The sequence below is a fragment of the Carassius carassius genome, chromosome 43, assembly GCF_963082965.1.
Source record: "Carassius carassius chromosome 43, fCarCar2.1, whole genome shotgun sequence".
Classification (NCBI taxonomy): domain Eukaryota; kingdom Metazoa; phylum Chordata; class Actinopteri; order Cypriniformes; family Cyprinidae; genus Carassius; species Carassius carassius.
In genome coordinates this window covers 9,173,108-9,187,188 of record NC_081797.1, presented here as the reverse complement: position 1 = coordinate 9,187,188, position 14,081 = coordinate 9,173,108, and the positions used below count along the sequence as shown (strand labels likewise).

The 14,081-nt window shown below is 35.6% G+C and overlaps 2 protein-coding genes across 5 annotated transcripts in view; one reads left to right on the top strand and one right to left on the bottom strand.

The window, feature by feature from the left end:
• The window catches only part of nav2b (neuron navigator 2b), a 65,241-nt gene extending 56,128 nt beyond the window's left edge, over nt 1-9,113 (top strand). For 3 of the 4 annotated variants that reach the window (XM_059536740.1, XM_059536737.1, XM_059536736.1), the window contains 17 exons: nt 1,227-1,310; nt 1,491-1,611; nt 1,700-1,866; nt 3,002-3,174; nt 4,115-4,195; nt 4,687-4,840; nt 5,206-5,353; nt 5,431-5,528; nt 5,613-5,708; nt 5,791-5,959; nt 6,085-6,320; nt 6,538-6,692; nt 6,808-6,879; nt 7,855-8,051; nt 8,211-8,329; nt 8,404-8,607; nt 8,685-9,113. In XM_059536740.1, the coding sequence (XP_059392723.1) occupies nt 1,227-1,310; nt 1,491-1,611; nt 1,700-1,866; nt 3,002-3,174; nt 4,115-4,195; nt 4,687-4,840; nt 5,206-5,353; nt 5,431-5,528; nt 5,613-5,708; nt 5,791-5,959; nt 6,085-6,320; nt 6,538-6,692; nt 6,808-6,879; nt 7,855-8,051; nt 8,211-8,329; nt 8,404-8,607; nt 8,685-8,804 (2,394 nt within the window). In that variant the 3' untranslated portion in view covers nt 8,805-9,113. The remainder of the gene's footprint in view (nt 1-1,226; nt 1,311-1,490; nt 1,612-1,699; nt 1,867-3,001; nt 3,175-4,114; nt 4,196-4,686; nt 4,841-5,205; nt 5,354-5,430; nt 5,529-5,612; nt 5,709-5,790; nt 5,960-6,084; nt 6,321-6,537; nt 6,693-6,807; nt 6,880-7,854; nt 8,052-8,210; nt 8,330-8,403; nt 8,608-8,684) is intronic. The other variant, XM_059536738.1, reaches the window with a different exon arrangement.
• A 1,632-nt stretch (nt 9,114-10,745) lies between these two features.
• Nucleotides 10,746-13,766, bottom strand: dbx1b (developing brain homeobox 1b). The gene is made up of 4 exons (XM_059536024.1): nt 13,282-13,766; nt 13,007-13,108; nt 11,513-11,715; nt 10,746-11,412 (listed from the first exon to the last, which is right to left on the bottom strand). Exons 1-4 carry the CDS (start codon nt 13,637-13,639, stop codon nt 11,110-11,112), a joined length of 966 nt encoding a protein of 321 aa, XP_059392007.1. The 5' UTR covers nt 13,640-13,766; the 3' UTR covers nt 10,746-11,109.
• Between the last annotated feature and the right edge of the window lie 315 nt (nt 13,767-14,081).

Below are 14,081 nucleotides of genomic sequence, written 5' to 3'. Positions count from 1 at the left end.
CACAGCTGAGCAGAAATCGAAGGTACACGTCGTCCTCGGTTTTTTAGTACATACGCAGTTCATCACTGCAGAGATGTTGACAGGCAAGGCTAACTCCAGTCGAGCAGTTACCTGGTATCCTCTGGATCATTAACCATCTTTGAAGAGGGTCTGTGAAAGGACTAAAGCAAAGCCTCTCAGGCATAGAAAGAGCCACATATATATATATATATATATATATATATATATATATATATATATATATTACTGTATATATATATAAATGCTCTCAAATCGATTTAGCATGATTATTCACATCCAAAATAAAAGTTTGCGCTTACATGATGTGAGTACTGCATATATAAACACACATGCATGTAAATGTATATTTACATATGATTTATATTACATAAAAATAAATATATTACATATATATATATATATATATATATATATATATATATATATATATATATCTTAAAATATATACATGTGTGTATTTATATTAAGAAAGTTAAATTATACTATTTTATCCACAATATTATATACATTCCTAATTATTTATTGAATATACATATATATATATATATATACATATATATATATATATATATAATGTGTGTGTGTGTGTGTGTGTGTGTGTTTGTGTATATAAAAGCAAATTAAATTATACTATAAAACCCACAATATTATATACATTTATAAACATTTATTGTTATTAAAAATGTATATATTAATGCATTTTGTAATACATATGGCAATTATATAAAATTACCTTAAAATAAAAGTGGAGTATAAAATAGTTTATTATATTTATTGCTTTTATTAGTAGTATTTATCATTTTGGAATTTTATACATCTTTTTTATTTTAATTTTGTATTTATTTACATACAAATATGTCTGTATTTATGTTCCTGGTTTTTGTTGACATTAGGTGAGGATATGTCAGTCTTTAAACTGGCTATTGAGTTTTTACCTGTTTCTTTATCCTCTAAACGCCAGCTTAACAACCCGAGTTCATGCCACAGCTTGTCTTTATCACAAAACTCAGTCTCACAGACATATTTGGATCCATTACTGACAAGCTGCAACCCACATTTTTCTAGAAATGTGATCATGCTTCAGTTGACTGCTCAACATCTGGTTTAACTCTATACTACTGCTTTGAGTCTTTGTCCATTTATGGCATTTTGCTTAATAAAATAAAACTGATTTACTTTGTAAATGAAATTGTGTGTGTCCTCAGGCTCACCTTGTGGCGGCTTTTGAGCAGAGTTTAGGAAACATGACCATCCGATTGCAGAGCCTGACGACGACGGCAGAACAGAAGGTGTGTGTGAGAAAGACCGTCTGTTCTATTATTTTTGTAGGGATGAGAATTTCTGAAGAAGTCCTCGTGACATATTATAACCTAAAATACATCCCTATGAGGAAAACAGCTTCATTTGGTCCCTAAAAATGTATAATTGTTAAATATAATTAAATATTGTTTAATATCACTCTTTTGCAGGACACAGAGCTGAATGACTTGAGGAAGAACATTGAGCTCCTTCAGAAGCAGAACTCAGTGACTCAAGCCACCATCAATGGAGTCATTAACACACCAGACCCAACATTAACAAACCGCAAGGGTGAGATCTCAATAACTTTAGTACAATAAAATGAAGAGTATCGCATGTGTTACCTATGCTTCATTTTCTTTTCCTTTCTCTCCCTCAGTTTCTCTTGATTCTGTCAACGGGTCGCCTCAGTCCCAGCGGGAGTTGCGGATCCACAGGCAGCCCTCATCAGACAGCGTCTCCAGCATGACCAGCGCCACCAGCCACTCCAGCATCGGCAGCAACCTAGAGCTGGATGCTAAGAACAAGAAGAAGAAGAAAAACTGGGTAAGTTTTCAAAATCGTCCATCCAATACAAAAATACCTTCTTTTCTCCTAAAACACAGTTCTCTCCAAGACTGACTAGAGTTAGATCCATGCTAGATTGGATTATTTATTTGTTTTAACTATTTAAACGTTACATTTTCTTTTCATTTGTGGATGTTTCATTTCATTAGCCTACATGTGGTGGAGGAAAGGTGAATACTTGTGTCTTAGTAGTACCTTAGTGGCTTAAACTTGGCTTTATGTGTTTGTTTCAAATGATTAATTGTGATTAATCGCATCCAAAACAAAAGTTTTTGTTTACATATTATATGTGTGTGTACTGTGTATATTTATTATGTATATATTTATATTTGCATTTAATCATTTAGCAGACCCTTTTATCCAAAGTGACTTACAAATATATAAATACACACACACACACACACACACAGTATATATTTTGAAAATATGTAGACGTATATATTATTATTCACACAATTTATATTGTATATAAATAAAATTTTCTTAAATATACATATGCATGTGTATGTATTTATATATACATAATAATATAAACAGTGCACACACAAGATATTATGTAAACAAAAACATTTATTTTGTAAGTGATTAATCGCGATTAATCGTTTGACAGCACTATTTGTTTTGAAAGTGGAGAGTAAATATCAGTCATCCATATCATAAATTCATTTGCCCTCTTGCATTCAGGCTGTATCATCTGGTGGAGGAAAATTGCCTGATAACTACGTATGCGAAGCTAACCTTGTTGTCGAAGTGTTGATGTCGTTCTGCAGTTTTAGAGCTAGAACAAGTGTTTTTCATCACTAGATCTATCAGATTTATGTTGTACAGTTGATCACATTTTGCATTTGTATTATAAAATCTGTTAACTGTTCGAGCGAGTGGTTATTTAGCTACATGGTGTCGAATTATGGTTTTTGTCTGATTTTCCCTGTGCTTTCATGTTATGGTACAGGTGTATGAGGTAAGGTGGGATACATGACTCCTTCGGAATATCTTTTTATATTTCTGGAATGTTTTAAAGGGGTAGTTCATAAAGATAAACTTTAAAAAGCATATTAGCTACTAACAGCTGTGTGTTGAAGGTTTCTTAGTAAGACATTTGTTTTTTCCACAGCTGCGGAGCTCCTTTAAACAAGCATTTGGGAAGAAAAAGTCTCCTAAATCGGCGTCCTCTCACTCGGACATTGAAGAGATGACTGACACTTCTATGCCATCTTCACCCAAACTCCCCTATAAAGGCTCAATGGCCTCTTCTCCAATGATACGCAACTCCCACTCCAACTCCCTGTAAGCTCCTCACAACAACAACAATAATCCTACTAAAAAGTAGTTATTATTATTTTTATACATTTTTATTTTAATTAAGAATTTATTGTAAATTCATATTTTACAATTCTATCAAAATTATTATTATACATATATTTATTTTAATTTATAACTTATTATAATAAATATTATAATAATATCTGTTCATTAAAAATAGTTTTGCAACCCATAATTCCTATTTTTATTTCATGTCAGAATGAGTGTGCAGTTAAATTAAATTAAAATAATAATATATTATTTATTATTATTTGTTACTAGTTATTTATAATTGTGTATTTATTATTAAAAATGTATCTATTAAGCTCCTCACATGATCAACAACAACAATACTAGTAAAATATAGTATTATTATTAATGTTATTATTATTACTGTTTAATAATTTATTGTAAATTATTATTTTATAATTTATAAAATATAATTTATTGATATTTTTATTATTATTATAAATGTATCTATTATCTCAGTATCTAAGTTATTTTTTTCTAGCTTTAATAATAACAATAATAAACATTATTATTATTATTATTATTACTAGTCAATGTTTTATTTTTTCTTATTTTTCTATAATAATGGCCCGATTCCTTTTGGTCTTGGTTCAGGTAGCACATCTTTAACCAGGAGTTTTCCTGAAATATTTGATTTTCTGGAAACTTCTTAAGCCTAATTTTGGATGGAAGAAAGATTTATAATAGACAAGCACCATTTACAGTGTGATTTAGTCTAGAACTAGGTAATGTTTTTTTGGAAAATACCACCCATTTTGTAAACTAAAAAGTTACACACACCCAAATTTTATGTTGCTGCAGAGCAACTCTCAATGTGATAGTGCTTTATAAATGTCCAGTGCAACGTGGAACACCCTCAGAGTTTCTCTCATGGTTGATATGTGTATGTTCGTAGTCCTCAACTGTCCTCGCTGCCTGCAGACGGGCCTGTCTGGGGCAGTAGCAGCAAGTCCATGAGGTCTGCCTCACTGGCACGGTAAAGGGAATGGCACAAACAATACCAATATTTCTCAATCTCTGATGATCAGTTCCCTGAATAAAATGCCAAGAACAGATGTTCAACCAATTACTCCTACATTAGTCATTCTGAGCAATTAACAGTTTTAAAACACTATATGCCCTGATTCATAAATAATTAAGTATTGTTGCTATTTCCAATTCTTGCACTACTTCCACAGTTCATTGATATGAAAATTCACTTTCACTGTTAATCAAAATTTAATGGTTTGTGATTTTATTTTCATTGTTTTGTTTCAAATTACAAAAAAATTTACTAATCTTAAAATCAAAACAAAACAAAACACAACAATAATTTATTTTATTTGTTTGTGTATATATATATATATATATATATTTGTTTGCATTGTTTTCATTTTTGTTTTCTGTTTTGTTTTCCGCTGTCGTGTTTTAAATTTATCTCGTTTGTTTTCTTTTTTTTGTCTGATATTACGTATGTGTTTGTCGCAGGATTTCAGAGTGTACGGACAGTGAGGCTGAAACAGTCATGCAGTTGCGCAGTGAACTGCGTGATAAAGAAATGAAGCTCACAGACATCAGATTGGAGGCCCTCAGCTCCGCCCACCAATTGGACCAATTACGAGAGTCCATGAACCGCATGCAAGTGAGCATCTACTTTGACAAGACTATATGTTTAAAGGGATAGTACACCCCAAAATGAAAATTTGTCGTTCCAAACCTGTAAGACCTTTGTTCATCTTCATAACACAAATTAAGATATTTTTGATGAAATCTAAGAGCTCTCTGACCCTGCATAGACAGAAAGGGAACTACCACATTCAAGACCCAAAAAGTTACTAAGGATATCGTTAAAATAGTCCATGTGATATCAGTGGTTCAACTGTAATGTTATGAAGCTACAAGAATACTTTTTGTGCTCTTATACTCACACTTTATCATTCAATATGTTTGACGTGGAGGCCCATTTTGTTATTTAATTCTGTCATAAAATCCATTTTATCCTAACAGATTGAGATTGAGAGGCTGAAAGTGGAGAATGACAGATTAAAGATGGAGAGCCAAGGCAGTGGCAGCAGAGCTCCTTCTCAGATGTCCATCTCCCCTTGTTCTGTGGGCCTTTCTTCTCAACTCAGCCTCACAGAATCCACCAGCTTAGGTAGAGAAGACTTCTTAACTTCAAAAATTATATTTTTGTGGCATTGTAAATGACTGAAATTCTCGGTTGAATTATAGATATGTTGCTAGAAGACAGTGGAGATGGAAGTTCCTGGAAAGAGGGACAGCATGTGAAGGTCGTGGTCAGTCTGGAGAAAGATCCAGAGTGGAAAGAGGTACAACTCAAGACTGTTCAGTAAAAATAACTCGATGATCTCATCAGGGTCACTTCAAACGCTTCTTTGTACTGCTTTTGGCAGGAGTGCAGACCTTCTCAGTTCTTGCTGGGCTGCATTGGTGTCAGTGGAAAAACCAAATGGGATGTCCTAGATGGCGTAGTCAGACGACTCTTTAAGGTACAAAAACTTGTTTACTTAGAGTTTAGATAGCTTTAAGTTGAAATCGTATGAAAAAAACACGTTCGTGTCATTCCAACAGGAATATATCATCTACGTAGATCCTGTCACGCAGCTGGGTCTGAACACTGACAGTGTGATGGAGTACAGCATTGCAGACATCCATCATGCCACTGATGCAGACACACCAGAACTCCTGCCATGCGGTTATCTTGTGGGAGAAAGCGACACCATCTCTGTCAAGCTGAAAGGTATGACTGTTGCTCTTTTAGAAGTAACTAGTCTTGAAAACATGACACCACACCATTGAAATACATTGATGACACAGGTCTCTGACAGTTTTCTCATGACCGAAGCCTTGTCTCCCCATTTTCAGACTTGTCTGTCAATAGTGAGGACAGTTTGGCATTCGAGACGCTCATTCCGAAGCCAGTTCTGCAGCGATACATCTCTCAGCTGGAGGAGCACAGACGAATCATCTTTTCAGGGCCTTCTGGGACAGGGAAGAGCTTTCTAGCCAGCAGACTGGCCGAGTACTTGGTCCTGAAAGAGGGAAAACAGCTGGAACATCAAGCAATTGCCACTTTCAATGTGGATAACAAAACTACTAAGGTCAGTTAATCTGATTAAATACAAAACTTAATGACAGGTTTATTTCCTATTCACTTAATAATTTTCTTTGTAAACAGTGAGAAATTGTAGGCAGCTGATTTATTCAGCAATTTAATAGATTCTAAACACTTTTAGTGTTACAAAACTCCAAGGTTTTTCTTTCAGCATGTTACAAATTTGAAGATTCTGGTAATAATGCACAATGCGTTTTATACAGGAGCTGAAGCAGTACTTGTCCAACCTGGCAGACCTGTGTAAAACCAATGCACATGCTGTTGACATACCTGTGGTGCTTATACTAGATAACCTTCACCATATCACCTCACTGGCTGAGATTTTCAACGGCTTGCTCAACTGCAAGAACCACCAGTGGTGAGCAACACAGATTACGGCAATGATTTTAACTGTAAAAATTCTGATTTGTTGTTTAAAGTTTCAGGTTTCATGGTAGATTTCATATATGTTTAATTGTATTATTTTCTCACAGTCCTTACATCATTGGAACCATGAATCAAACCCCGTCACCAACTCCAAATCTACAGCTTCATCATAATTTCAGGTATCATCTCATTCAGATTTTAATTTACTAATAATTTTTTTTTATATTTTTTCAATAATATCTATATTTATATCTAATGAATATTTTTAATATTACTATTATTATTATTTTTTTTTTACATACATCACTTATACTGGGTATATATATATTATTATTATTATTATTTTAAGTTTATTTTTTATATAGCATATACAGGCTGCATATATATGATAAGAATACAGTAAAAACAGTAATATGTTGAAATATTACTACAATTTAAAAGAAGTATTCTCTATTGTTGTCTCTATTTTTGTATTTTACTATATTACTATATTTTGTACTGTATTTTTTTCATGTGATGTCAAAGCTAAATATATTTAGCAGTCGTTACTTCGGTTTACAGTGTCCCATGATCCTTTAGAAATCGTTCTAATATGCTCACAAGTAAAAAATAATTTTATATATATATATATATATATATATATATATATATGTAAATTTAATTTATATATAAAATGTAAACAATTTATTTATGCATGTATTATATATATATATAGCATAAAAATAATTTAGATTAGCTAATTGCTATACCTCAACTCTCCACAAGAGTCCTGCAAGCATTTCTCAACACTTACCATATTTTTCGGACTATAAGTCGCACCTGAGTATAAGTCACATTTATTTAGAACCAAGAGAAAACATTACCGTCTACAGCCACGAGAGGGCGATCTATGTCTTCAGTGTAGACTACAGGAACACTGAGCAGCACAGAGCGCCCTCTCGCGGCTGCAGAAGGTAATGTTTTCTCTTGGTTCATTTCTCTCGGTTCATGTCAAATTAATTTTGATAATTAAGTCGAACCTGACTATAAGTCGCAGGACCAGCCAAACTATGAAAGAAAGTGCGACTTATAGTCCGGAAAATACGGTATTTTGCTCAAGCTCATAATACATGGGTAAAGGTGGATCCAGTCTTGTACTTGGTCTCTTATTTCAGATGGGTTTTGTGTGCCAATCATATGGAGCCACTGAAAGGTTTTCTGGGTCGGTACCTGCGACGGAAGCTTCTAGAAACCGAGATCAGCAGTCGTGTGAGGAACGGCGAGCTAGTTAAGATTATTGAGTGGATCCCATGTGTTTGGCATCATCTCAACCGCTTCCTGGAAACACACAGTTCTTCTGATGTCACAATTGGTGAGTGTGGAGAAACAACCAATCACAATCACCCATACGCCTACCTTAGAATTTGTCAATTCTTTCTAATGTTGTTCCATATAAATAAATGACTATTTTCTTGTGTATGAAACTGGCTTAATATATTGATTCATGTGAAACATCTTTTGTCCACCACAGGACCTCGACTCTTTTTGTCCTGCCCAATGGACGTTGAAGGCTCAAGAGTGTGGTTCACTGATCTGTGGAACTACTCCATCATCCCCTACATGCTGGAGGCTGTCAGAGAAGGGCTGCAGGTAAGGTGCCTTCCTTCATTACAATATTGGGATGCTAAAGTAAACAAACCAATAATTGTCTGTTTGTTCTGCAGACGTATGGCCGTAAGGCAGCATGGGAGGACCCGGCGAAGTGGGTGATTGAGAGCTTCCCTTGGGTGGCAAGTCCACAGCAACACGAGTGGCATTCCCTGCTGCGACTTCGACCAGAGGACGTTGGGTTCGACGGGTACTATATATCTCAGGAGGGCAGTCCTCGCAAGCAGCCTGCTCAGGGAAAATCAGAAGACGACCCACTGGTAAGTTGAATAAATTGTATCTACATAGTTCTTACTTATGAAGATTTACCATGTACTATACTGTCCTATTACCACAGATGAATATGTTAATGAGGTTGAAGGAGACGGCTCACTGCGGAGGGACAGAGAGCTACGACAGTGATTCCACCAGCAACAGTCACCAAGATGACACGCTGGACTCTACTGAGACTTTTTAATATCAGATTTGTCTTTTATATGAATCTACAAGGTGCTGGTAACCTGTAAAACAGGGTGCTGGAAACCCAGAAAAAAATCAGTATTGCTTAGTAAGTCACATCACAGCCTAATCATCACCTGAAATGCAAGAAAAAACATGTTCAAGAGGTTTAATATTCATCAAAGATCGTCATTTCCTGAAATCGACACTAGATGGTGGTATAGATGTGTTCAAAAAGGAGATAAACCTAGTTGAAGATGTAGCAACTCCCAAGACTGTTGCCAATTCTTGTTTATTTTCAGTCATATATTAAACTTTCTAAATTCTATCTAATGTTGGGTGACTTATGTACTAGTGAAAAACTTTGGTGCTGAACTTTATAATAATGCCTTACAAGACTTGTTGAGACAGGCTAGCTTATGTCTTAAAGATCTATAACTTTATACAAATGCAAGGAAATTATAAACTTCCAATAGTGTACTATCTGTGGGACCTAACAGAAATATATAGTTAAATATGAACCGTATTGTGGTTGCTTTTCACCAACAAAAAGGTATTTTGGTAACACTTGCATAACATAAAGAGCTGTTTGGAAAAGTATTGATAATATTAAAGCAAATTTTGTGCCAGGAGCATAGTTTGTGCCTCTTTATCTAGTACAATATTCTCTATGCAATATTGTTACATTCAAAGAATATTTAACTTTATCACAACAGACTCTGGTAAACATTTAGTCAATAACAGAAAAGGTTTTACCAAACAATCTCTATGAATAAAAACTATTACAGGCAATATAGTGGCATTTTTGCAATACTGTTGATATCAGGAAGACTTGAAACCAAAACTTACTACACTTTTATAGATTCCTATAAATCTACAAGGAAAGCTGCATAAAATGAGTCTGCTTTGTTCAGTGTGAGAGTATGTTTATCTAAAAATACTTAAGGGGAGAAAGGACCTTCTATTATGGGAATTATTAAGGTCTATACTGAAGATCTTGGGGGAGTTATACATTCAAAATGATTTGGCACAAGAATCTGTGTGATGTGCTTTAATCTGAATATCTGGGGTTAGTGTGTCTTGCTAATGTGGCAAACATTTACATGAAGTCCAAATGGATTACTGAGAGATGTTTTATTTGAAAGATTTTTGAAAGACATTTTGTTTAACTAGAAAAAGAAATTTTTCAAAGGTTAATTTTTAAAATAAATTTCTAGAACATGTTTTAATAGAAGACCTTATGCAGTATTTCTTTCTTTCTTTCTTTTTATCTGTTAGATCTCACCAAATAATTTGCTGTGCTTTAAGTATGGCCAAGATTTTTATTTTTTATTTCTTCAACACTTGAAAACTTTTGTGTGGAAAACAATTAAATGTTTATAATTAATAATAATAAATAAAATTACAAATAATTTTAGAAAACAAAAGACTGAATTTTGATTGAGTTTGTGTATATTTTCAGTTGTAATATATTGTAAATATTTTCCTCATGTTTTATTTGTTTGTGTAGTCTTTAAGAGGAATTGTTTCATGTAAAGTTGTTGTTGATGATTAATGACTTTCTTCATTGTCAATTTAGTGATTGCATGTGACCCTTTGGAATAAATGTGATTATTTTCCTCTCAAACTGAATCTCTGACAGTTATTCAGTGACGGGCAAACTGTCAACAGTTGTGTTTTTTCAGTAGCTGTGGAAGGAGTGAGCAAGTAGTGACATTGTTTCATTGATCCATGATTATTATTGCCATTGATGATTGGCATTAGTATTATATAATAGCCTAATAATATCATTGTATTTTTATTTTTATAACAAGTAATTTGTGGAAATAAATACAAATATTGCTTTTATGTGAATACAATTTTGCTTCATTTTAATTTGGTCAAAAATCATATACAGTCTGTTGTATCCATGCATTCATGTTAATTTCAATTCAGACAAAAACGAAAATGTTGGTATTTTGCTTTGGATTTTTAATTTGTAAAATTATTTTTTCACATGTATATACATTTTTTACAAAAAGACAAAAACAAAAACATCATTATACAAAATAATATAAGACTTTTAAGTTAGAAATGTGCCACCTACGTATTTAAGATTATAGACAAAGTATCCCAAAACATTAAGAAAGATTATAATAATCTTGGTATAAAAACTCCATACAAAACACTATACAAGCTGCCCAAAACGCAGCGGTTACGACGTTTTCTCTTAAACTGAAAAGTTCACACGGCTACCGTGTGAAACAAGGCCACTTTTCGGAAAGTTTTCCTCCAGTTTTGTGCATATACATAAGTCGATAAACATTACACAGTCTGTTTAATGATTATGACACGGTTATTTCCTCATCCTCTGATTCTGAGAAGTCTGAGTGCTTGCTGGAGATAGAAGTCGAAGTGAAATGTAAATCTACGTTGAGCTCGTGATCCCCGCGAGGCTGATAAAAAGGCGCGCGCGGGCTTTCTCTCAGAGCCGCGTCAGGTTCAAACTTTTTTCCAACGTCGCTCAGGTCAGGATTAGGGTTCATTTTCGTCGGTAATGTTTGTTCCCTGCAACCTCCTGACGACAGAAGCTCTCTTTCTTTGGAATTGCGCCATTTCATTCTTCGGTTTTGGAACCAAATTTTAACCTGATGAGAAAGAGTTCGCAAGACATGAGCACACAGAGTTCACCTCAGACACCCACAAAGGTACGATAAAAAATTATGTTTGTGGACAACATCAGCTTACCTGAGAGTCTTTAAGGCCGAGTTTCGTCGCAAGTTTCTTTCTGTCTGGTTTGCTGATGTACTTCTGTTTCTGAAACATCTTCTCCAGCGCTTTTCGCTGCACGTCAGAGAAGACGGCCCGTCGAAGCATCCCTCTCCTCGGCTTCCCTCGAGTCGTGAGGGGCCATGCGAAAGTCCCGGGAATTGGCACTGCTGAAGACGATGCTATAGGAAACAACCAAACAAACTCTCAAAATAAGCTAATACTAGTCTAAGAACAGGAAGTAGTCTTTGGGCTTGGAACGAAAGTTGGGCTTTAATATATATACATATATTAAACCAAACTGTTTGAGTGATATGGAACGAGGAAGCTAATTAGCACATTGCTTGGTTCCCAAAAGCATTGGTATGGTAACAAGGGCGAGCAGTCATTCAGAGCGCTCCAGTGAAAGATAGAGGTGCTAATGAAGCGTGGACGGTAATTGTGTAGTAATGAACTGACTGAAAAAGGCTTAGGACAGGCCACTAAAGCCATATATTACGGCCACAAAAGAGATTTACACTTAAAAACTAAACACAACGGCATGCCAAGGACATTTTGAGAATACTGATGGCGGGGGACTATGTTTGCCCCCAGATATTTTCATTAAATGGACACGAAAAGCCTTTCATACTGCTCAAGTTGTTTTGTTGACGTATTCACACCGCGGTGAAAAGAATCAGTCTATTATCGCCGGTCTGAATGAGTGCACGATCCACAAGGCTATTTGTAGCCCGCATTCATTGGATTGATGGACATGAAGCTTAACGCAAAATTGACCCACTTTTATTGGTTTTATCTGAGGTATACTTAGCTTTAACCAATATACAAATATAGTTTTCGTAATCATTACTCTGTTCAGAGTAATTTTTAAGAAACTTTTATAATCCATTTATATTTCTAGTAGTGATCACGGTAGCCTAATTAAGACTACTACACCCTGTTAAGCAATTTTCATGCTGCTATATGAGACCAAAACGTTTGCTTGGACGTCCCGTGAAGACTCCCCTCACTCTATGTGGTCTTGTGAGAATATTGAAAAACTGAATAGAAGCTAATAGGGGAATTAGTCCATGACTGGTAAATGCCTATCAGCAGCATTCTTAAGTCAACTACGGGTCTGTGTGTGGCTGCCCAGAGGGAGCTGACCAATTGGTCATGGTGCTGAAAGCATTGTTGCCAATCAGTAACTAAGTACACTGCCTCGGTGGGAAAAGGCAGCGATGAAGAGATGCCAACAGTTTGCTTGTGAGAGCGGACCCGCCTTAAATTGGGACCATGACAATTCCGGCTAATTTGTGGATTAGGGGAAGCGGTGCAAAATGTCAGCAGTCACTGCGTTTGCTAAATAGGGCATCAAATCAGCGAGACTGATTCCACAATGTCCTACAAATACCAGCATTGGAAGCAGATTCTGAAGGCCCATCAGTTTGACCGAAATAAGAAATGACACAGCGATTTTTTTTAGGAACCCACCTGGGAAATATGATGCTCTGATGAATGGGTGGAATGAGGCGTCAAAACATGGGAACGGGAATGTTTTCACATTCATCCCTTGCACTGAAGGTGGTGGTGAAGCTATGACACAAAATTAAGCGGACTTTAATTAAATGAAATGTACAAGTTGAATGTGACATAAAATAAATGTCGCTAAGATCATCATGAGCGTATTTTAAACAAAACATTCTAGACAGTTACTCTTTTTTTATGCTTTATCAATATCAATAGTGACAAACATAAAAGAAACGTACCGTTACGTGTTGTGGACGCGAGAATCGCATTCACTCCAAACTTCAAGTAATTTGGATCGTTTGGAATTGATGTTTGTGGAGAGCTTGATCTTTTTGGCAAAGATGTAGACATGGCGACGTGGACTGCGGAAGAGTTGTTCAGAGTTGTGGCTTCTATAGCCGGAGGAGATACGCTTGGAGACGGGATGCTCCTGTGCATGAAGGTGGCAGGTCTGCTGATCCGCAACAGGTCCTCCACCAGGAAACTCGAGTGCGTGGTGAACGCCGAATGAAAAGTGGAAGGCAAGGAAAGAGCCGCCGAGGGCCTTAGAAAGTTTGGATATATAGCAGGTGGCGCAATAACACTTGGCAACATCATTGCACCGTTTTTTTGTTGAAAATGACAGCGAGGAATACACGTGCTGTTACTCTCTCACTACAGAGCCTTGCGTAGATTAGAGTCCAAGAGGGCAGAATGAAGGAGCTCTTGTCCGTCCCTCTCTTTTCCAGGGGTTTTTATAGTGGACCGCTGAAGAAGCCTTTTCATGGGTGACAGCTCGAACAATAAAGTTCAAGCAAAATCTCAACGTGAGTTCCGTTTACTCTAGAGGCGGCGCGTCCTGATTGGACAGAAGAAATTCGGATTGGATTAGACACCACAAGCAAACCGCAGACAACGGACTTTTATGGAAAAAAAAATGAAAAAAAAGTTGATCATCATAGTCTTGCCGTTACAAATATTGCACTAAAAACACGTTCTGCTTTGCCTATACACAACACAATGAACATACATGTTTTTAAATAATCTAGACATTTCACCT

What these genes read in the sequence shown, in the direction of transcription:
- dbx1b (XM_059536024.1), bottom strand. Translation starts at nt 13,639, where the DNA reads ATGATGTTGCCAAGTGTTATTGCGCCACCTGCTATATATCCAAACTTT. An exon ending in CGCGTCCACAACACGTAACG is followed by an intron (nt 13,109 to 13,281) that starts GTACGTTTCTTT and finishes TTTGTGTCATAG; the next exon opens with CTTCACCACCACCTTCAGTG. An exon ending in TCGGCCTTAAAGACTCTCAG is followed by an intron (nt 11,413 to 11,512) that starts GTAAGCTGATGT and finishes CTTTCTCATCAG; the next exon opens with GTTAAAATTTGGTTCCAAAA.